Source organism: Quercus robur, chromosome 5 (assembly GCF_932294415.1).
Source record: "Quercus robur chromosome 5, dhQueRobu3.1, whole genome shotgun sequence".
NCBI lineage: Eukaryota > Viridiplantae > Streptophyta > Magnoliopsida > Fagales > Fagaceae > Quercus > Quercus robur.
This window is the reverse complement of record NC_065538.1, coordinates 79,095,139-79,116,670: the sequence shown is the minus strand read 5'-3', so window position 1 is coordinate 79,116,670 and position 21,532 is coordinate 79,095,139. Positions and strand designations below refer to the sequence as shown.

Here is a 21,532-nt window from a genome sequence, read left to right as displayed (position 1 = left end):
TGGAAAACTCAATTTCGCCAAACTCAAGTACCCAAAAAGTAGTAAATTCCTATATATTTTTGAAATAGTGGAAGATTGCAACATAGTTTGCGAAAATGTATTATTTGGCTATTTTTTCCACAGGGAAAAGAAACAACACAAAAATACACATGAGAGAATAGAGAGAAAAGAGAAAAATAGCAGAGAAATACAAAGAGAAAAGTTGAGAATTTGTAGAGTACCTAGTAGTGCAGCAGCACACTCCGCAGAAAAACGCATGGAAAGAAAGAGATTATGGCACAATAGTAATATTGACATGCACCACTAGGAGAACTTCCTGTCTCCCATAAAATCAATTTCAGCTGAATCTTTTGAGAAGAGATATTCAAACAGCGGCCACTTTGATTCGAGTTCCAAACCTCACAGTTTTGTGCACCCTTGGGTTAAAGCAATAAGGCTATGAGAGTTAGGACCGAAAACCTTGTGGCCCAATCCATTTTATAAAGTATATGTGAATATACAAACGCATATGTATATTTGTGAATATGTTGAGAACTAACATCTACTTAATGAGCACTTTCTTTGGACTTTAGTTTTTTTTTTTTTTTTTTTTTTTTTTTTTTTTTTTTGTGCAGAATTGTAATAGTAGAGAAAGTAGAGTAAATCTCATCCTGCAGAAAGGGGAGAAGTAATCTTCCTCCAGCAAAAAGTGGAGAAAGCTGCAGCAGAAAATGGAGTAAATCACAGCAGAAAGTGGAGAATTAACATTCCTTCTGCAGAAAGCATCCTGCAGAAAGTGAAGAAGTAATCTTCCTTCAGCAGAAAGTGGAGAAAGGCGTAGCAGAAAGTAGAGTAATGTTCATTTCACAGAAAGTGGAGAACAACCTTCTCAGCGGAAAAAGTAGAAGAGAACAAGCCCATCTTTGGATTGGAATGGTGCACGTACAGGCGCGGCAAAATGAGACTCTAAAAGCCCATTCTGTGAAGGTGTCAGACCCAACTTCCCTCTTAACAAAAAGCCTCAACTTGATGATGTCTAATAATATTAAGACACGTGTCTAGGGTGTACGAACATGAAAAAATGACTCGCAACAAATAATAATTATACTTGGCTGCTAGCACGTCACCTACTGCTCTGTACGATTCTAATAAAGCGTCAATTTCCGACCAATAATTTCTCATAGACCCCATCTCACGTATTGTTACCTCTCACCCACCCTCTCTTCCCTAAAATACAAAACTTTGCTCAAAAGTCAAAACTTCCAAAATTTCCATCCATAGATCAAACAAAGCCTCCACTTTCAACTTCCCTGCTGAAACACCTTTCGACACCACTCTTCAAAACAGCCCATTAATATTTACCAAAAGCGATTTGATATTCCTTTGTCTCACAAAATATATTGAAGCTCACTAACTAAATTAGATAAATTATTCTTCTAAAAAAATATTTTTGATCAATTATTTGAAAAAAAAAAAAGAGTAAATTTAGATCAACCGTTTATGTGAAAAGAAGAAGTTCAGTGCCAAAAATTTTTTCTAGGTTTTAGGATTATTTTTGTTTGTCAAATAGGTAAATTCCAGAACAACCTCCATTCTGATAATAATAATAATAATAATAATAACAAAAGACCTCAGCTAATTTTTAATTTTAAATTCCAATTCGAATCCTGTGCACCAAACGGGGAGGATTTCTATGAAAATACCAAATCTACATGTCTTACCATTAACAGTCGGCGGCAGTGTTGCTGCAGGCATGGATTGGGCTGGTGGCAGCGGCAGTGGCTTTGCTGGTGATTGCTCAGTGAAAGAGTAGTTCTCATACCTCAGAAAGCAACTTGGGCTTAAAATGCACCACCCTATCTTGGCTTGGCAACATGTCTCGGCTGTATCCATCAAGTTGCTTAAGCACTGGCCACACGAAGGACCATCGATATCTCTTGTACACTGCACCAACCCATAACTTATCTTGGACCCATCACTCAACTGCACTGTCTGACTATCACTCTTGAACAGCATATCAGTTACCTTGGCACGATCTATTAGATCGTACAATAGACCAAGTGCGTAAAAATTAGTTAGTTCAGGTGTAGTAGTATTCTGGGTATTATACATGAGCGACATTGGCGATATCTGCGTCTGTCCAAAGAAATTAACATCAGAGTAGCGTAACATGCACTGATCGAACCATATGATAGCAGTTTTGTTAGATGGACATTGAGTTGTGATATTTCGGGTCGCGTAGTTTACACAGCTTTGGCAGGTACTGTTAGAAACATCACCTCTGCAGAGGAAGAGGGCGTAGATGCCTATACTTGAGCTTTCGCTGTAGAAGCTGTAGTTTTGGGAAGCTTTAGATGATAACGACTTCAACAGCACCGTGAGGTTGGATTGGTAATTTGTGTTGGAGGTTTCATTCGATTGATCTAAACAAATGTGGTCATTATAAGTTGGCTGGGAATGAATGGAGCTAGTAAGGGCACAGACTGCAGATAATATTAAAAGAAAGGCTCTCGAGTTGTGCAGGGAAAACATTTTAACTCTTACGTTAGGCTTCAAAGAATTTCGTCCGTGAACATATGTGTGTGTGTGTGTTTATATTATATGGCTGGTGTTTAATATAAATGTTTAATATAAATAAAAACATTTACCTTTATAATTAAAAAAAAAAAAAAAAAAAAAAAAAAAACCTTAAGAGGTTGCCTTAGTGGTTCTTAAATTATGTTTCATTAGATTCTAAATTTGAAGCTTTTTTTTTTTTTTTTTTTTGCTGAAATGAATTTGAAACCTTTTACTTTCATTATTAAGAGATTCTTTTATATAATTATTCAGTGTGTATGAAATAGAGAGACTATACATGCTTGAGTGAATAGATAAATACTAAAAAATATTTAGATTTCTTATTTTTCAAAATAATAATAAAAATAATAATAGGCAACATTTTAACAAAATTGAACAGATAAGATCTTAATTGAATAAATTTGACACTTAAAGTACTTAATTCAATAAAAGTAAATTTAGAAGTCCGAAATGAATTTCAACTAAATTTAAAATATGCATTTTGTATTTTAGCTTTGAAAAGAAAAATAATAAATGAAAAAGACTAAAATATCTCAATTTGAGTGACCAAAACAAGAACGTGGCCAAAGCTATGGTATTATGCTATAGATTAATGAGAGAGATAGGGAAGCTGATTTCCTCGCAGGAGTCCATGCAAGATAATTACAGCATTTATGGACCAAACCTGCATACGTTAATGCCGTCGATGGAAAATTACTACTTACCTAATATCGTATATCGAGGCACATTTTCCACCAAAAACCATAAAAACTAGACATATTGCCAAAGGACAATTGCTAGATGTGCCCACAGTCTGAATCATCTAAAGCGACTTTCTGCGAACTCTCAAAATCAAAGGAAAGTGTAGTCTCTTTCTTCCATCTTACTTATACTAAATTCTTTTTGCAAGTCTTTTCCCTCTAATTAATATATCATTAATTTTAGTTAAAATAGTCAATATTCAGTAGTTAATTAATTTCTAATTGTTTTATTTTCGTTCAAATTAAGAAAAAAATAATTTTAAAAACTGATAAACTTTTATTGATTTTTTTTTAGATAACATGTATGTTAAAAGATTTATTTTCTAATTTTTATTAAATTGTTTTTCTTGAAATGTAGGAATTATATGATGGACAAACAAATTAATCAAGGGAGTATGTGTGTAAGGCACTACAAAAAGTACAAACAAGCTATATAGAGGTCATGTTATATCAATTTTGTGAAATTTAATATAATAATTTGTATATGATTATTTGGGCATCTATGAATTGTGCAAAATCAAAACAAGTGCTTCGCATTTTTGTGTGGGACTCCTGTCCAAGCGGCCTAAGCCCTTCCTCATGGTCCACTGCCAGCTCTGTGCCTATAGTGCCTACTACTACCAGGTTCCAACAATTCGACCCAAGTTCATCCTCTGTCGACAATCCTTTCGGAAAATTTGGTATAAAGAGCAGGGCAATATCCATTTGACAAACCGAATCACACATTCACACATATCCATACAAAAAAAAATTCCATGCAGCGAAATAAATGATGGGAAATAAACATAAGTGATTTTATTTATTTATTTATGGGAAAACATAAGTTGCACGCCACATTGGCATGTATTTTATGTGTACTAGTTATTATCCTATAGTGTGTAAGAGAAAAAATATATTAATGTTTTCTTTTTTCATTAAATTCTGTGCTACTGTGTCAATTTTCTGTAATATTGGTAGATTTTTTTTTTAGAAGATGGTAACTTGTATTAATCATACATGAATTTTCCTTTATTTAAGGGACGGAAATGTCTATTTCAATAGTATCAAAGTTATTGTACTAAGTGGATTCCAGTTAACTTAACTGGTAAAGTCTCTGATGGTTGAATAACAGATTTGACGTTTAATCTCTGCTTACATCAAAAACCGATTAGTGTTTTGATTTGATGATAAAGAGCTACCATCAGGAGACACCATAGGTTTGAAACTCTCAAAAAAAAAAATTATTATACCAAATTAGTGGAAAAATAATTAAAGAAATCTCAGTACAACAACATAAAAGTTTAGGGGGTTTACCATTTCACGTGAACCACCATTATTACCAAGTAGGTGGCAATGTAATTGCCTTGATTTGGTACTTGTTCAAGGTAGAAGAACTTTATTTTATTTTAAATGGATTACAAACATTTGATTTATCATAAGATTCACATCCCCGAAACTGAATTCTAAGTCGGGTTCTAGGTCCAAAATATCTCAAATGAAAGTCTTCCTACATCCAAATGCTTATAAATTAAATCTCACTATTGAGGCTACTTACATATACATCAATCCATTTAACAAAATTAGGTGTATTTCTCATCAGAAGTCTTATCACATGACAAGGTCCTCCTTTCATGATAGATCTCTATTCCTTCGTGTTTTGTTTTCCATAATTTGGTATATCCGTATATGTGTTAAAATAATTTAATGTAATTCCGGTGCGGATGCAAATATATACAGATGGTAAGAATAAGTACAAAAATAGAAGGTATGGTTGTACACTTGCTATTGTTCCTAACCTGACACATTTGCACGAAAATGAAACACTTGTTGAATAGCATGCTCCAATTAATATCTTAACTAGCCAGAAGCACTTGTTGAAGATTGATCAGATATGACAAATCCCGTTCCGGTCCCAGTAGTTGTAGATTGATCGGATAGTATTAACCTACCTACAGAAAATGGAGGAGCTAATGGCTGAGGAAGATTTATCGATTTGCTTGCAAGCATGAGAAGGACCCTTGACATGGTAGGTCTATCATTTGGATCTTCTTGAATACATAACAATGCAATATGGATCAATCTCAAAGCCTCACTTATAGGACCAGTATCAACTATGGTCTGATCTATCAATTCCACTCCTTTGCCTTCATTCCATAGTCGCCATACCTATTGGTGTTTTTTTCTTTAGTTTACAATAGCAAGCAAAAAGTTAATTTTGGCTAAAGATATAGATAAGGAAGAGAGACGTACATATGATGGAAGACTTTGTGCCCGCTCTGGATGATAAAAGCCACTATTCCTTTTTCCACTAATAATTTCAAGCATTAGAATTCCAAAGCTATAAACATCAGACTTTATTGAAAATAACCCTTCCATTGCATACTCTGGTGCCATGTATCCACTATTAAAAAAACGTGTATTATTATACAATATGGTTTCAAGTACTGTAAAAGAGAATGAAGGCTAAGTTGTCCTAATTAATGTAGACTATGTAGTATCACTAAGAGCATAAGGTACTTTGACAAAACCATGACTCATGGTAAGTGGCTTTCTTCCTCTGCAAATCCTTGTTCTTACAGTGCTTTCTTTAAATCATGATTGAAATTTTAGAGTTTTCCGTTTGATTCAATGCTAAATTTTAATGTTTACTAAAAATGTTATTTGAAAAATGAGTTGCAAATGGAGATGGAATGAACCATAAATCTCCTAAAACATGCATGCAAGAATGCCAAACTTAAGTTTGATCATGGGCAGAAAAATTTCTTTTGAAAGCTGCAACAATGATTTATAGAATTAAAATGAGGATGAAGTCAAGGGATTGCTTACTATGTGCCCACGATTCTGATAGTGTTGGCTTCTATTTGATTTCTCCCAAACATCCTAGCAGTGCCAAAATCTGATATCTTTGGGTTCATCTCATCATCTAAAAGCACATTACTCGCTTTCATATCCCTATGGATGATTTTCAGCCGAGAGTCTTCATGTAGATATTGAAGGCCTTTAGCGATCCCATTGACAATGTTTATGCGTTTAGCCCAATCTAGTTCCTTACATTTTTTTGGATCTACATTTTAATATTAAGGTGATTTATTCTCACGCATGGGAAAATTTTGCCATGAATTGGCCTATAATTAATGGTGCAAAGTGTGTGTGTGTGAGAGAGAGAGAGAGAGAGAGCAAACCAAACAAAAAGGCATCAAGACTAGTGTTGGCCATGTATTCATAGACTAGAATCTGTTCATCTCCTTCTGAGCAGCATCCCAAGAGCCTCACAAGACTATTGTGTTGAAGTTTTGCAATTAAAATCACTTCATTCTTAAACTCTTCAAGACCTTGTTTAGATTTCATTGAAAGCCTTTTAATTGCAGTTTCCTTTCCATTTATCAATCCCTGGAAGCATTTTAAACATTCTTTATCAATGAAAACTTTTGACACAGTATTGGTAGACAATAGACATACTCTGCTACATGTTACAACACTAAAGGTTCAATAATGGTTCAATTCTCCTAAAATCAAATGATGTAATCATTTAGTTGATATTGATCCTAACATTTACTGTTGCTATGTATTAATTTCAATTGCAATTGTTCAAATAATTTCAAAAATTGCATATGAAAGAAAATATTTATAAATTTTTACCTTATAAACTGGGCCAAAACCACCTTCTCCAAGCTTATTCACTTCAGAGAAATTGTTTGTAGCAGTCAGTATGGTACTCAAATCGAAGTAAAGCATTTCTCCACTGTCGTCAACATCCCTTGCATGCATTCCGCTGTCCGTTAATTGTATTGAACGTAACCTTGGAAAATTACTTCGAAACGGAATTACTTGGCTTGTGTCCCTCTCTAAGTAACAAATTAGATTTTTAAAATAATCAATGACCATCTAAAAACACAAATTTTAATAGAAAAAAAGAATCATTGGTTATAATAGATTGGCTAAACTAAATCTACCTTCTTCGTGTTTCCTCCCGCCAGAGTATTTATAAAACCAGAAACCGAAGAGAGCAGCAACTACTGCAATTGATGCAATTGTTGATATAGCAATGATTACTGTCTTGGTTGTCTTCTTTCCTCCTGTTGCTCATCATAAAAAATAATTACCTACGTATGCTTAAAATATTCTGTCAAATAAGAGTATGATAAAATTACTTGAGATCAAAATCCTTAATTTATCATATATATATATATATATATATATATCAATTAATGCGAGGGCATAAGCTGCTCAAACTGTCACAGATAAACCAAGTGAAATCTATTAGCAACCCTTATTATTATTGTTGTCATTTATTAGCAGAGACAACGGATTAAGGATTTAATGAAGGTCCTTTGTATCAAATGGGGAATGGCACTCAATTCGCCAGATGAATCTAATACAACTATCTTAGTACTGGAAGTAAACATAAGGAAAAACTTCTACAAGTTGTAGACTAAAACATTCAACGTTTGTGAGTTTAAGTGGATGTTTTACCTTAGCTTCTTTATCCCAATTAGAGCATTCACATCAGCTCGTCTAAAAGATTCCGTCTATTTTACACCAAAAGCCTACTTTTTCCATTTTACACCATCATTTTTACAAAACACCCACATCAGTTCATCTATTCTATCACCTCTCTTATTTAAATAATCAATTTTCTTAATTATTTTATTATTTCTTACCTAACCCATTCCCCGTTTTTATACGCGCTTTCTCTCTCTCTCTCTCTCTATCATATTTTCTGATTTCTTTCTCTCTCTCTTCTATCTCTCCATACCCGGTCTCTCCCTCTTGGTCTATCTCTCCATACCCTCTCTCTCCACTCTTCACTCACGAGCCTCTCTCTCTCTCTCCACTCACGAGACTCTATTCTAGAGTTTCTCTGAAACTCCTCTCTATTCCAAGATTTTCACTCCTCTCTATTCCAAACATTCTGAACTTTCGATCCAAGCAGGGAGCACGGCGCCGAGAAGAACTTCGATCCAAGCACAACGAGAAGAACGCCGATCCAAGCACTCTGATCCAAGCATGCCGATCCGCCACAAGCACCGATCCACTCTCTCTGTCTCCGATCCAAGCACGGTGAGAAGAACTCTGATCCAAGCACGGCGAGAAGAACGCCGATCCAAACATTTCGATCCAAGCACGCCGATCCGCCACAAGCGCCGATCCACTCTCTCTGTCTCCGATCCAAGCATGGCGAGAAGAACTCCGATTCAAGCACGGCGAGAAGAACGCCGATCCAAACACTCCGATCCAAGCACGCCGATCCGCCACAAGCGCCGATCCACTCTCTCTGTCTCTGATCCAAGCACGGCGAGAAGAACGCCGATCCAAGCACGCCGATCTGCCACAAGTTCCGATCCACTCTCTCTGTCTCCGTTGGTGTGTCCATGTGTGGGTGTGTTTGGTTTTGTGGTGTTTCTGGGTGATTTTGTGGTTGATTTTTGATTTTGACTGTGGGAGTGTGTGTATCAGAGGAAGAAGCAGATGATGATGAGGGTGTTGGTTGTGCAGATGGAGAAGAGAGAGAAAAAAACAAGCGAAATTAGAAATTATTATAATAATGTATAGACGAGCTACAGTAACCGTGTATATATGCATGGTTACTGTAGCTCATGGAAATTTTTAGATGATTTTACACAGGTTTACATGAGCTGATGTGGGAGGTTTTTTGGTCAAAATGTGCAAAATGAAGAAGTTTTTGTATTATAGAAGAGTATCCACCAACTGATGTGGATGCTCTATCACTCTAAAACTGCTATTATATATCCTTTGTACTCTGTTTTTTTATTTATAGTGTATATATATATATATATATAAAGTATTCGATCATCTAATACTAATACTTTACAGTTTACACCTGGTCTTTGAGAACACAGGAGACAGAATTGCTCCATTAAAATGAGTTGGATAATTGTTATCTCCATGTCAAACGGTAACAAAATTAATTAATTAATTGAATTATAACTTTTTATATTTTGGGAATACAACAACATGGTACTGACTCCTCTGACATAGTAATGTTAGGTCGACCATCTTGCTAAACTATAGTACCTACTAATTTTCCCATGATTTGGAATTAGTAAGGGCTGTGTCAATTTATATAAATTATATTTTCTATTCTCTCACTTTTTTTCTCAATTAAACAAAAAATTTTCAATCCCTTCACTTTTCCTCTCTCCCAATCAAACACAAATGAGAGAAAAATAAAATTTTTTCTATCTTCCCATTTTTCTATCCGCTCTTTAATTTCTATCATTCCAACCAAACAGATCCTAAGTCCTTTGATTAAAATCTGTTTCCCCTCCAATCAGGCCTTTCTCAAATAATTTTTAAATTTGCCAATTAAGTCTTATCTCATTCGAAGTTTTTTCTGGATAAAAAAGGTAAAAAGAAAAAAAAAATCAAAGCATCTAATATATAATATATAATATCAAATGAGATAAGATTTAGTAAATTTACAAATTATTTAAGAATGGCTTGATTGAGAAAAAAAATCACATCTAATACTAATACTACATAATATCGATAAGATTTTGAAATTGGGTTAGACTTGCTGGACACTGGACCCGTTGAGATGGTGACTCATGTCCACTTTTGGACATATGTCACCATTTGACCAGGTCTGGTGCATTGAATACACTAGATCTAAACCAAGTCCATTGAAATTTTCATTAAAATAATAAAAGAATTAGATTAATTTATTAAATTAGAACTTTAAAAAATCTGAGTAATATATAATAATTGAACAATTTAATAAGCCCAAAATATTGAGCAGTAGATTTCCATGAAAATACCAAATCTATATGACTTACCGTTCCCAGGCGGCGGCTGTGGTGCTGGAGGCTCGGATTGGGGCGGTGGTGGTGGTTGTAACGGCGTTGCTGGTGGTTGATCCGTGAAACTTTGGTTCTCGTACCTCAGATTGCAACTTGGGGCTACAATTCGCCACCCTATTTTGGCTTGGCAACAATCTTTGGCAAAATCCATCAAGCCATTTAAGCACTGGACACATAAACCACCATCAATATCTCTAGTACACTGCACCAACCCATAACTTATCACGGACTGTCCTCTCAATATCACTGTCAGATTATCAGCGTCATACAACTTCTCCGTTACATTGACACGATTTATTAGAGCATCCAACAGAGTAAGCGAGTAAAAATCAGGTTGGTTAGCAGTATTCTGGCCAATAATCGCTGGTGACCACGATGCCACTCCAAAGAAACTAACATTGGAATACCTTAACATGCATTTATCGTACCATATAATTGCAGATTTATTAGATGGGCACCGAGTTGTGATATCTTGGGTCGCATTGCTCAGACAGATTTGGCAGGTTTCATTAGAAACATCACCTCGGCAGAGGTAGAGGCCGTAGATGCCAATATTAGAGCTTTCATTGTAGAAGCTGTAGTTTTGGGAAGCCTTAGATGATAGAGATTTCAACAAGACTGTGAGGTTGGATTTGTAATCGGCGTTGGCGGTTTCATTTGATTGATCTAAACAACTGTGGGCAAAGTAGACTGGCTGGGAAATAATGGAGCTGGTAAGCGCAAAGACTACACATAATATTAACAGAAAGGCTGTGGTGTTGTGGAGGAGGTAAAACATTTTGACTCTTATGCCTTCAACAGAAATTCGTCCATGAACATATGCATATGCTTATGTTTAATATGAATGAAAATATCTACCAGCATATTACAAAGAACGAAAGAAGTCACATATAAAACGTTAGTTTTCCTCACATTCATGTTAAAAAAGATTCATAAAAAAAAAATCTTATCGAGTAAGAGTATATTACAAGAGCTGAAAAGTCATCAACGCTATCGGAGTTATTAGTGTTCTAGCTTTTTCTTTACTTCTAGAAAAAGTCAATTTGGCAATTTGGCATGCTTGGGTATATTGATCAGTTTCCCACCAAACTTATGTTGAATTCTGTACCGTCAAGGAGTAGAAAAATCTAAAATTTGACTCAGCATGGATTGATGGGCCGAGACATGTACCGTCAAGGATTAGAAAAATCTAAAATTTGACTCAGCATGGATTGATGGGCCGAGACATGAACACGTAGAATCTGCACAGTGGATTATCCTTACGGTCAAAGCCAGTACATTGACTTATTCACTAAATACACGGAACCGGATTTGAAGTTAAAGGCCGTACATGAATAAAAAAATAATTTTATATTTCATTGTATGATTTCGGGAAAATTATTAGATACTTTCGGAGTACCATAAATGTGTACTCATCTTTTTTACATTAATGATGGATCCTATCATGAATTTAATTAGTGGGACCTACCGTTTATGTGAGAGGAGGGAGTACGCATTTATGGTACTCCGGGAGTACATTATTGTGTACTCCCGAAATACCATAAATGCGTACTCTCTCCTCTCACATGAATGGTAGGTTCCACTAACGCAGCCTCTATATCACAGCTTCTAAACGCAGCTTGATTATTAGTATAACAACATGTATGATTTTTATTAATTGTAAAGGAGGTACATATATGTATATCAAAATTTTACAAAATTTATTGATATTAAGATTGTTTCATTTTACATTATAATCTCTTTGATGAATGGTATACTTGATACAAATTTGATGAATAATTGAATACCTTGAAAAAGTGAAGGAAAGATAAGAGACTAAAAAAGATAAGCAATACATTCTTGAAAAGCATTAGATAAGCTTGAAGATGTAAGGGGCAATTGTATATTTATTTTGTTTACAAATTCTTTCGTAATACTTATTAAACCAAATGTAAGAGCATGTTATATATGATTTCTCTATAATATATTATTCTATAATATTTGTATGTTTCTCATTTTTAAGGATATGTGAAATTTTGGAAATTTATTCATAAAAAATGTTTAAACAGTAGATTTCATCTTATATGGGACCCAATTCAGCTTCCAAATAGTTAAATTAAAGAAATATTTAAACCTGAACATGTAAATATTTAATCAAAAAGTTTTTTGTACACCACATAAGTTAGTGACTAGTTTCTTTTATATATATATATATATATATATATAGGTATTTATTTACCCCTAAAAGTTACATCACGTACGTGGCCAAACTCATGAAGAATAAAATAGGTGACAAATTTTTTTTGCATTATAGCTAGGTCCAGTGGATAATACAGAGAAACGGTCCACGTAACTTGTATAGTAGGATTCTTTTTTCTTTTTTCTTTTTTATTATTTTCTTAATCAGTGTTACAGGTGTTTTAATAATGGTGTAGATAAGGCAAAAACATTGTAGCTTGGTGGCGCAGATAATGGTCCAAGTAACTACTAATTTATCTTTTTTTAAGTGTGGAAATTTAACTACTTAAAAGTTCCATTGTATTGATTGAACAAGTTTAATGCAAGTATGTTTCTCATACTTTCTCTTTTAAGATTTGTACTTTCTTTATTATTTGATCTTGATTTTTTAAACCCTCTTAACTAAAGCAATTCTAACTAATCTCACTTGAAAGAACTTCAACCAAAAAAAAAAAAAAAAAAAAGTTAACACAGCAGGACTTATATATTTGTTGCACCCATCCCTATCCCAGAACAAAAGCCACCATATTTATTTATGGATAACGATTATTAAACATATTTTTTGAACTGAAATCATGAATTGAAAAGATGATTTCTATTTGAAAATCATGTCTTTAGATATGGCATAGAGGTGGTCCAATGAATTATTTGTCTAGGTTTGAGCTAAAAAGGCTATTTTCTTTTATTCGTTTTGGTTCTGTTTTTTCTGGTGTTTATATGTGGTCTAATAGGGTTACTGGATTTATATTTGTTTTTTATTTATATATTTTGCCTGTTTGGACTAGGCAGATTGAATGAAACTATGTGAAGGTGTAATTGCTTAGTAGCTTTAGAGTGTTTCTGTTTCTATCTTTATTGGGGTATTTGTGTTGTTCATTTGGTTTTGTATTTTGGAGTTAAAATTGTTTTCAGTAATTTTTTTATCACCGTATAAAGCAGAGAGTATTTTTGGTCTCTTCAATTTTTTTACGCTTCTTAAATGAGCATTCCTAGCAAAGAGTTTCTAATCGTTTCACTCTGTGTTTATCAAGTACAGACTTAGGTTTTTTTTTTTAACTCTCTCTTGGATTCAGTTGTAGATTTCATTTGTCATTGATTGATTTAAATGCCAAATCTGTGTAATAAAAAAATTAAAGGGTTTTTCTTTTTCTGGGTTTGTAGGTGGGAAGGCAAATCCTTGGAAGAAATCCAAGTCTCTCCTTTGCTTTTGTGTTGTTCCTTCACTGCAACAACAAATGTGAAGTATTTTTTTTTTTTACAATGTTTACACCTTTTTACTTCTATACCCATCACAGTTGTTTAGATTCCGTCTTCCTAATTGATTTCTAATATCTGATTTCCTTTCTCTTTTGTCTTTTTGTCCAGTCGCAGTATACCATATTTTTGTGCCAAACATTGGGCCTTTAATAATAAAAAAAGACTGCATCAAGGTTAGAGGTACCTAATTTCCCATTTATTTTTTCAATTTCTTGGGTTTTGTTTTGTCATCATTGTTTTTTGTTAGATTTTTTTTTCCCTGTTTGGTAGATTTTTGTTAGATTTAGTTTTTCTTCCCGTTTGCGCCTCAAATTTGAATTCATTTAATTATAGCATAAAAAACTTTTAAGAATTACACATTAAGTTCTGGAGCTCTCCTACAATAAAATTTCTGGAGCTGTACCAACTGGACTTGCTAATATTCCTAAATTGATCTACTTGTGAGTTCGCTTTCAAAACTTTTATTGCTATATTTGATCGGTTATCGTTAAGGGGTTGACTTTCATAGAGATGGGAGTATGAAAGACCTATTGGGAAATGGTTAGGTTTTTCAAGAGATTAGATTGGATTAATTAGTGCTTTTTCTGACTTCATTAACTTGACCCTGGACCTATGTATAAGGTTATATATTATTCTTATAAATGAAAAAAATAGATGAATCTTTTTATCTTTAAATTTGATTTTGCGTTTGTTGTTGTTGCCTTGCTGGTGATGCATCATTGTAGCTGGAATTAACCTTTTGACATAATGTTCTTATGATATATATAAATGTTGTTTTACGTTTTGTAATATTCAGTTTGTTGTTATTTTTGCTTGCTTGCTATTGGCAACCAAGGCAATGTATTATTGACAAGAATGATAATAATTAAATTTAATGGGAACGTCTGCCACACTTCAGTCTGTTCAGAATTATCCACACTAATCTTCCTAACTTTGTGTCTTGGTTGCTGGCTTCATTAGGATATGAAACCTTCACTTCAGTACCATTACATGCATTGTTTAGATGATTCATTAATCCATTATATGTCTTTAATGCCCAATTCTTGAAGTTCTTAGAGTATGACTTAAGATATTAATCTTTTGCCTTTGTAAATGTGGAAAATTGAGATGCATTTTGAAGACTTTCCATGGCTTGTTTTAGCTACGCAGAACTTGCATTTCTGTCCTAGCATGCATCTTTTAGTTGGCAATTAATGGAATGCATTTTCTTTCTTCATTTAAAATTTTTTGGATACATGCATCGTTGGATTATGTTTTCATTATTGATGTCTATGGACAGGAAATTGTCTTGGTATATACTCTAAAGGATTCCTTGATTCAATCTTAGGTACTTGGATCACAACCAGTTGACAGGGAGAATTGACTCTGACTTCTATAAACACCCTTTCTTGAAAGAATTGTGAGTATTCTTTACCACTCAGATCTAGGAAAGTCGTCAATTCCTGAGCGTGAGCATTGAATTGGGTATTCTATTGTTAATTAATTGTTTTTAACAGGTATATTGAGGGTAGAATTTTTGTGTTGTGTTTGATAGAATATTACTGATGGACTTTTGTAGAATAATTGATTTTTTTCCCTTTGGCTACTCATAATTTGTGTCATGCTCACAGTGATAAAATTAATATGATCTTCATTCACGCAACTTGAAGTTTTGTAGAAATAACATTAATTAAATAAGAATTGAAGAAAAAGGAATGCCAGAGTTGGAGGCTATTAATTACATTTTGTTTTTTGGCCTCCCTTTTAGAATTACATTTTCTTTTAACCACAATAGGTGTGAGTGCTTTTGTTAGAGTGATTTAGTAAACTCTCTATTTACATATTTAATGCATGTTCTTGAAAAGAGTTTGTAAGTTTTTCACTCAGTGAGTCTTGTAAATGTCTCAAATATACTAGAATTGTATATAGATATGCCACGTCATTATTTATAGGCTTTGGATGTTACCCTCTTGTTATGTCAAATTTGGAGAATCAGTGAGTACAAATATGGAGTTTGAGCGATTGCTAATTTGATACTATTGTCCTCAGATTTTGGTGAATGAAACTTCTCTAGCCATATTTTGTGTTTCAATTGATCACAATTTTTTTTAACATTCATATTTGAATGGTGTGAGAGTGTCTTTTTCAGGATACTCAGGCCCAAGGATCCCGAGCCTGAATGAAAAGGAAAGGATTTGGTGGACCGGGTCTTAACTCACCGCAGCTAACAAGCTGTTTAAGAATCAAGTGAATGCAGAGAATACTCCTGACAACATATAGAAAAAATGACAAACAAGGATATCGAAGAGTGCCAAAAATTAACAACGTAAGTTCAGGAAGAAAAAACAGGATTAGCAAGACGATAAAAAGAGTGCTGTGGGGATCCTGGGAATTATGAAACAGTATTTCATTAAGACATTATCTGTTTGATTACAGAAAGCTCACTAGGACGTGATACAAGGTCCAATCAAGCTCAAAAATTGCAGTCTTGAATGGCTATTTCAGCCTTCAAAACTTGCGAAGTTTGATTCTCGTTGAATCCGAGTATGTGCCATAGTGGCCTTTACAGGATATCGGGAAGCAGTATTTGTTTTCTCTTAGTATTTTCTTTCTGCACAGATTTTCTGATAGTTTTTCCTAGAGAATCTCTTCTTTCTTGTGTTTCTTTCTTTTTTTCTCGCTGTCTTCTTCACAACCCATCCCCTCCTTTTATAGTGGAGTTTTCTGGGCGTCCCGGGGAACCGTTGGTTCCCCTGTTTTGTTCTTTTGCAAACAGAGCATGCTCTGTCTCCATCGCCTCGGTAAGCCCCTTTTCCGTTTTCTCTCATTCTTTCCTTCTCTTGGTTCTGATTCCTTCGAAAGCTTTTGGTTGGCCATCCTCTTTAGGACGTGCTGAGGTATGCCCTTCTCGGCATCCCCATTTCTGGCGTCTTCCTCTTTTCCCTTTCTTTCCTTTTTGGGTGGAATCCTGTTCTGCCATTTTTGAAAGTCATTTGTTACCATTCTTCTTCCCTGTCCTGGTTCCCCGAGGTCCTTTTCTGTCTGTGCCATTGAGAGGTCGCTCGTGTCTTTTATTTCTTGTTTTTCTTCTTCTGTTTTCTTTCTATCGATTTGTCCCAATCTTCCTTTTTATTTGTGCTTGAAGGGATCTGCGCTTATTGAGGATCCTTGCTTCTTTACACTCTGCCGTGGTTTCTTTTTTGGACGCTTCTTTCTTTTCTGGGCTCCAGGATCCTCTGGGCCTTCCTTTTATTCCCCCATGAGTCATCCGTATCTATTGCTTTGGGCTTAGCCTGAATTTTTTCTTTTGGGCTTGACTTGTTCTTCTGTTTTGGGCTTATTTTATTATGGCCCTTTCTTTTTCAGACCTCAACATTTAGCCCCCCGAGCTCGTGGGTTGCCTGAAACCCACGCGTGAGTGATTTAGGTTTCCTAAGATTTTCGTGGTATCCCCCTTTTTTTTTTTTCAACTTCTACTGGGTTCCCTTCCTCTTTACTTGGGATCCCGACTCTTTTCTGCTGCTTTTAGTCACCTCCTTTTTGCGTATTGTATTCCCTTACTTTTTTGCAGCTTCCTCTTTATACGGGACGTGGCAGTTGGGTATTTGAGGTAAAACTCCTCTACCCACTTTTCTCGTTTCCCGTTATTTCTCATTAATAACTGCTGATTAATCCCTACTTCAAATTAAATTTCTTGGCAACTGGCGCGTCTTTCCATAAATTGTTTTCCCCAACTGCTATTTGCGCCTTTATTGTAGCCGTTTCATCTTATCACTTTGCTTCTCTGAGTTTTTCACTCTTTGTGTTTCTTTTTCTCTTCTTCTCTGTTACTCTGGTCTTCCTCCCTTTCGCACTTTCAATCTCTTTTCTTCTCATAGTGTGTGTTGTTTCCATGGCTTCTTCTTCTTCTCGAAAGAGGAGAGAGTGTACTCCCAGTCCTTCTGAGGGTGAAGGTTCTTCTGGTTCTGCTCCGAGCGATTCTCACGAGGTTGCTGAACGTCCGGCCTTCCCTTTACGGGATCCTTGGTATTCTCTCAGTTTATTTTTTCCTCATATATCTAATGGTGATTCTCCTCCATCCCCTCACGTTTGGCTGTTTTCTGGCCAAGCGGGTTTCGCTGGTTCCGCCCAGGTTCCTGACCCTAGAAAGATTTTCGATCTCCAGATCAGACAAGGAATCCGAGAGGCGGTTCCTATTTTCTTTGATTTTGTTCCGGGAAAGATTCAGGGTTGGCCTATATGGGTAGACAAGGAACTGTCTGATGTTGAGTTTGTGGGTCGTTTGGAGCGCGCCGGCATCCTAAAGGCAGTGGCTATTTCCAGAAACCTTGAGGGTTTCAGAGACGCCAAAGGGCTCAGGCATTTGGTACGTCGTTGGTGTCCTTCCCTTCATACTTTTTTCTTTTCTACTGGTGAATTGACGATCACCTTGGAGGATGTGGTTAATAACTTCCTCCTCCCGATGTTTGGTGAAGAGAATCCCTTTGATATTAACCTTTCTGGTGAGGATCTCGTGGTAGAAGAGAAATTATTTGGTCATTTTGGTGGTCGCTCCGCCTCTCCTGGTGGTAAGCCGGCTAGGATGGGGAGATGGGTGATGACCCTCTCTCGTGAAAAGGATAAGGAAGTGAGGTGGGCCGGTTTCCTGGCCTTTTGGCTTAGTAAGTTTTTGTTTAGTGAGTTCCCTGGGTACGGAGTTAAGTCTTCGTTTTTTCCGTTGGCAATCAAGTTGGCTCGAGGTACCCAGTATCCTTTGGCCCCTCTGTTTTTGGGTCATGTTTATTCTCAACTGGACCAGCTTCATGGAGATGAGGCTGAGGGTGATTCTTGTTATGTGATCACTTCATCTCTTCACTGTGCCATTCTTCAGATTTTCATGTGGGACCGTTCTGCAGCTACTTTGGCTAAGTGCAGAAATTTGAAATTTGTGAAGGACAAGTTCCAAGGATCCCCCGACATAGTGAAGGGTCTTTGTGGCAATTCTACTGACGCCTTTCCCATTATTTTTCGTTGGATTAGCTTGAAAGGTGGTGGCCTCAATCTTGTGGAGTTGTTTGACCAAGCAGGGAGCTTATATTGGAGATCCCCTCGTGAGTTTGGTCCTGGCTTTGCATGTGATTCTGTGTTGTCTTCTTTTTTATCTTCTACAGGTAATACCTTTGACTTGCGCCGTGGTGATGAGGGCAGTCTGGCTTATCTTGCCTGCATTAGCCCCTCTTGGCTTCCTGTGCCTTCTTTAAGTGGCCCAAAATATACTCATTATTCAGAGCACCGGGTGCTCCGACAGTTTGGTTTTGATCAGGACATTCCGCCAGCTTTTAACGATGTGGTGCCATCCCTTCCTTCCTTGGATCCTTTCTTGAGGCTGCAGGCCTTTTCTTATTGGTCACGGAGGAGCCCCCAATTTGTAGTGCCTAACTCCCAGAGAGGAGTCTTTGCTTCTAGTGGCTATACCAGTTATTGGAGAAGAGTACAAAAATCTTTTGTTGACTATGTTGGCACTGGTACAGTTCGGGAAGTCCCGAATTCTAGCATTGTTTCTGCTCCGATAGCCAATAGACGTTTATCCCTTCCTACTGCTGGGATTGTTTCTGCTGCTGCAAGCAGCAAGACTGGGTTCGCAGAGTGGCATGCCTCCAGGGGAGGTTGGGTGGCTTATGGACAGGATTTTCCTGAGACCTGGCTGGGTGATAGTCTCATCATTGGTGCTTCCTCTGAGGTGCCCATCAAAAAGGGTGCAACAGAGACAATAAGTGCTGCCACTGCTCCGAGTAAAGGTAAGGATGTCAAGTCGAAGAAAATGAAAGCTGCTGATGTTGGTGAAAGTACAGGGGGTGTGGAGATAGGCTCTGAGGCGAAAAGAAGGAAAACGGGGAAATCTCAAGCACACTTGGCATCTCAGGAAGGCAAGGATGTCAGGGAACCTTTAGTTTCAAGGACCCGGAAGAAGACCAAGGTAGAGTCTTCTTTTCCCCAGGTTCCTGTGACTGCTTCAGTCCATGGTTCTTTAGGATCCTCTGGTTTGGTATCCCAGCCTCCTTTAGGACCCTCTGGGTGTACTCGTAGTAAGCAAAAGACTTCCAAAGAATCTGTAGAGAGAGAGAGAGAAGGGCAAGACTTCTTTCCTTCTTCTCTCTTTTTTTTTTTGTTCACCTTGTTGCGCTCATTTTCTATTTTGCTGACGAGTGGTGATTTCCTTTGCAGTCCAAGCGCAAGTCTGATCACAAGAAGGGTAAGAGTCAATCTTCTGGAGACGACGTGGTACGTGTGTTCCCCCTTCTTCTGTTCTTTCCCTTTTGTTCTGACATTGTGTTGTTAGCATTCCCTGCTGTTGTGTTTTTCTCCCTTTTTTTTTTTTTTTTTTTTTTTTCACTTGGTATTGCCTTCTCCGCTTCTTCTTCCTTTAACTTGGTATTGCCTTCTCCACTTCTTCTTCCTTTAGGTGGAGGTATCCCCTCCTGTGACTGACAAGGCTCTGGGGGAGGAAACTATCACAGCTCTTTCAGTCGTTTTTCCTGTCATGGGGGAGGAGCCCCCTACTGATGATCCAGCTGAGGAAACCGGGCAACCGATGCAAGGTTCCCAGGATTCTCTGGATCCCAAAGCTTCTAGGATCCCGTCATCTCAAAGTCCCCATCTTGAACGCACTCCTAGTCCTATCAGGACTGTGTTTCCTCAATCCTTGTCAGATAAAGGTGTTTTGGGAGACACTCCTCTATCCAAACAAACAGGTAAACCTTGTTTCCTTGAAATAGCGTTATATTTTTTTTTTTTTTACTTTCTTTTCCATTTTTTTTTCTTGAATTCCTCCTTTTCCTTTTCCTTTTAGGTCAAACCAGTGAGAAATCTGCTCCCAGTGTTGCCTCTTCTTTAGAATCAGAGAGCTCAGAAGGTGAGTGCAAGCTGCTCCCATCGTGTTTCCTTTTTCTTCCCCCCCCCCCCCCCTTTTTTTTTATATGGCGAAGCCCCCTGCATCTATCCCTTCCTTTAGCCACTTTGCCATTGGTCCTTCACCTTTTCTTCAACTTGCTTTATGTTCCTTCCCAGAATCTTCGGGGAAGTCAGGAGATCAGGAAGAAGAGGCTCTGCCCCAAGAAACTGGAACCGGTTTGTTCTTCTTTTTCTCTCCTTTAAAAAAGGACTAAATCTGTTCTTCCTTTTCTTTTTCTTCTTTCTTTGAATACTGATACAGGCTTTGCAGGTTCTGAGCCTGTTATCCCTGAAGGAATTGTGAGACCTGTTGAAGTTGCTGACCTTCATCCAGAGCAAAAGGCTGCAAGTCCTCCTGCCTCTGCAAGTGGTGACACGGTGATGGGGGATGCCTCGAAGATGGCTGCCTCAGATCTTGATTCAAGGCTTTCCTCTTTCCTGGCTCGCTTTGATCTCTTGGAATTCAACAGTCTTCCTGCTAGCTACTTTCATGTTTTTGGGTCTTCTTATGACAGCTTCCTGCGCTTCTCTGTTCCTGTGGAATGCCTGCCGCTGCTAGAGAGCCTGCTCAAGAGTCACGGGGATTTTACCAGCGGCTTCAGGGGAGGCGTTTTTCTAGGCAATATTTTGATGGAGTTGCTGTGTGCTGTGTTGATTTCCCTAAGGAATTCCTCTGTAGATTCCTTGTCTGAAGAAAAGCTTCTGGAGTGGAGAGGGGTGGTGCAGGACCTTCTAGAGGCCAAGTTCAATTTGTCTTTTCTGCTGGATCACTTGCGTCTGCTGGTTCATATGCTATTTCAGAGGCAATCATTCAAGAGTATAGATACTGAGATAGCTGCTGTTGAGGAAGCTTTGGCTCATGCTCACAAGGTTTTACAAGACTTGAAGGTCAAGCGGCAGAGGATCCTTTCTACTTTGGTTGTGCCTGTTATTTCTCCGGATGCCCCCCTGTTGGCCGGCCTCATTCCTTAGCCTTTTTTTTTAGATTTACATGAACAATTTGGGGTTGTATAAGTTTTTTTTTGAACATTGCTCTGCTCTTTGCTTTCTCTT

The 21,532-nt window shown here is 36.9% G+C and overlaps 1 protein-coding gene across 1 annotated transcript in view; it reads right to left on the bottom strand.

Moving 5' to 3' along the window:
• Positions 1 to 10,941, bottom strand: part of LOC126727261 (cysteine-rich receptor-like protein kinase 10) — a 49,737-nt gene extending 38,796 nt beyond the window's left edge. Inside the window, exons 1-7 of the mRNA XM_050432846.1 lie at positions 10,073 to 10,941; positions 7,229 to 7,351; positions 6,915 to 7,120; positions 6,458 to 6,665; positions 6,102 to 6,339; positions 5,526 to 5,676; positions 5,225 to 5,441 (exon numbers count right to left, since the gene is read on the bottom strand). Of these exons, the coding sequence (XP_050288803.1) occupies positions 5,225 to 5,441; positions 5,526 to 5,676; positions 6,102 to 6,339; positions 6,458 to 6,665; positions 6,915 to 7,120; positions 7,229 to 7,351; positions 10,073 to 10,874 (1,945 nt within the window). The 5' untranslated portion in view covers positions 10,875 to 10,941. The remainder of the gene's footprint in view (positions 1 to 5,224; positions 5,442 to 5,525; positions 5,677 to 6,101; positions 6,340 to 6,457; positions 6,666 to 6,914; positions 7,121 to 7,228; positions 7,352 to 10,072) is intronic.
• Positions 10,942 to 21,532: the final 10,591 nt, after the last annotated feature.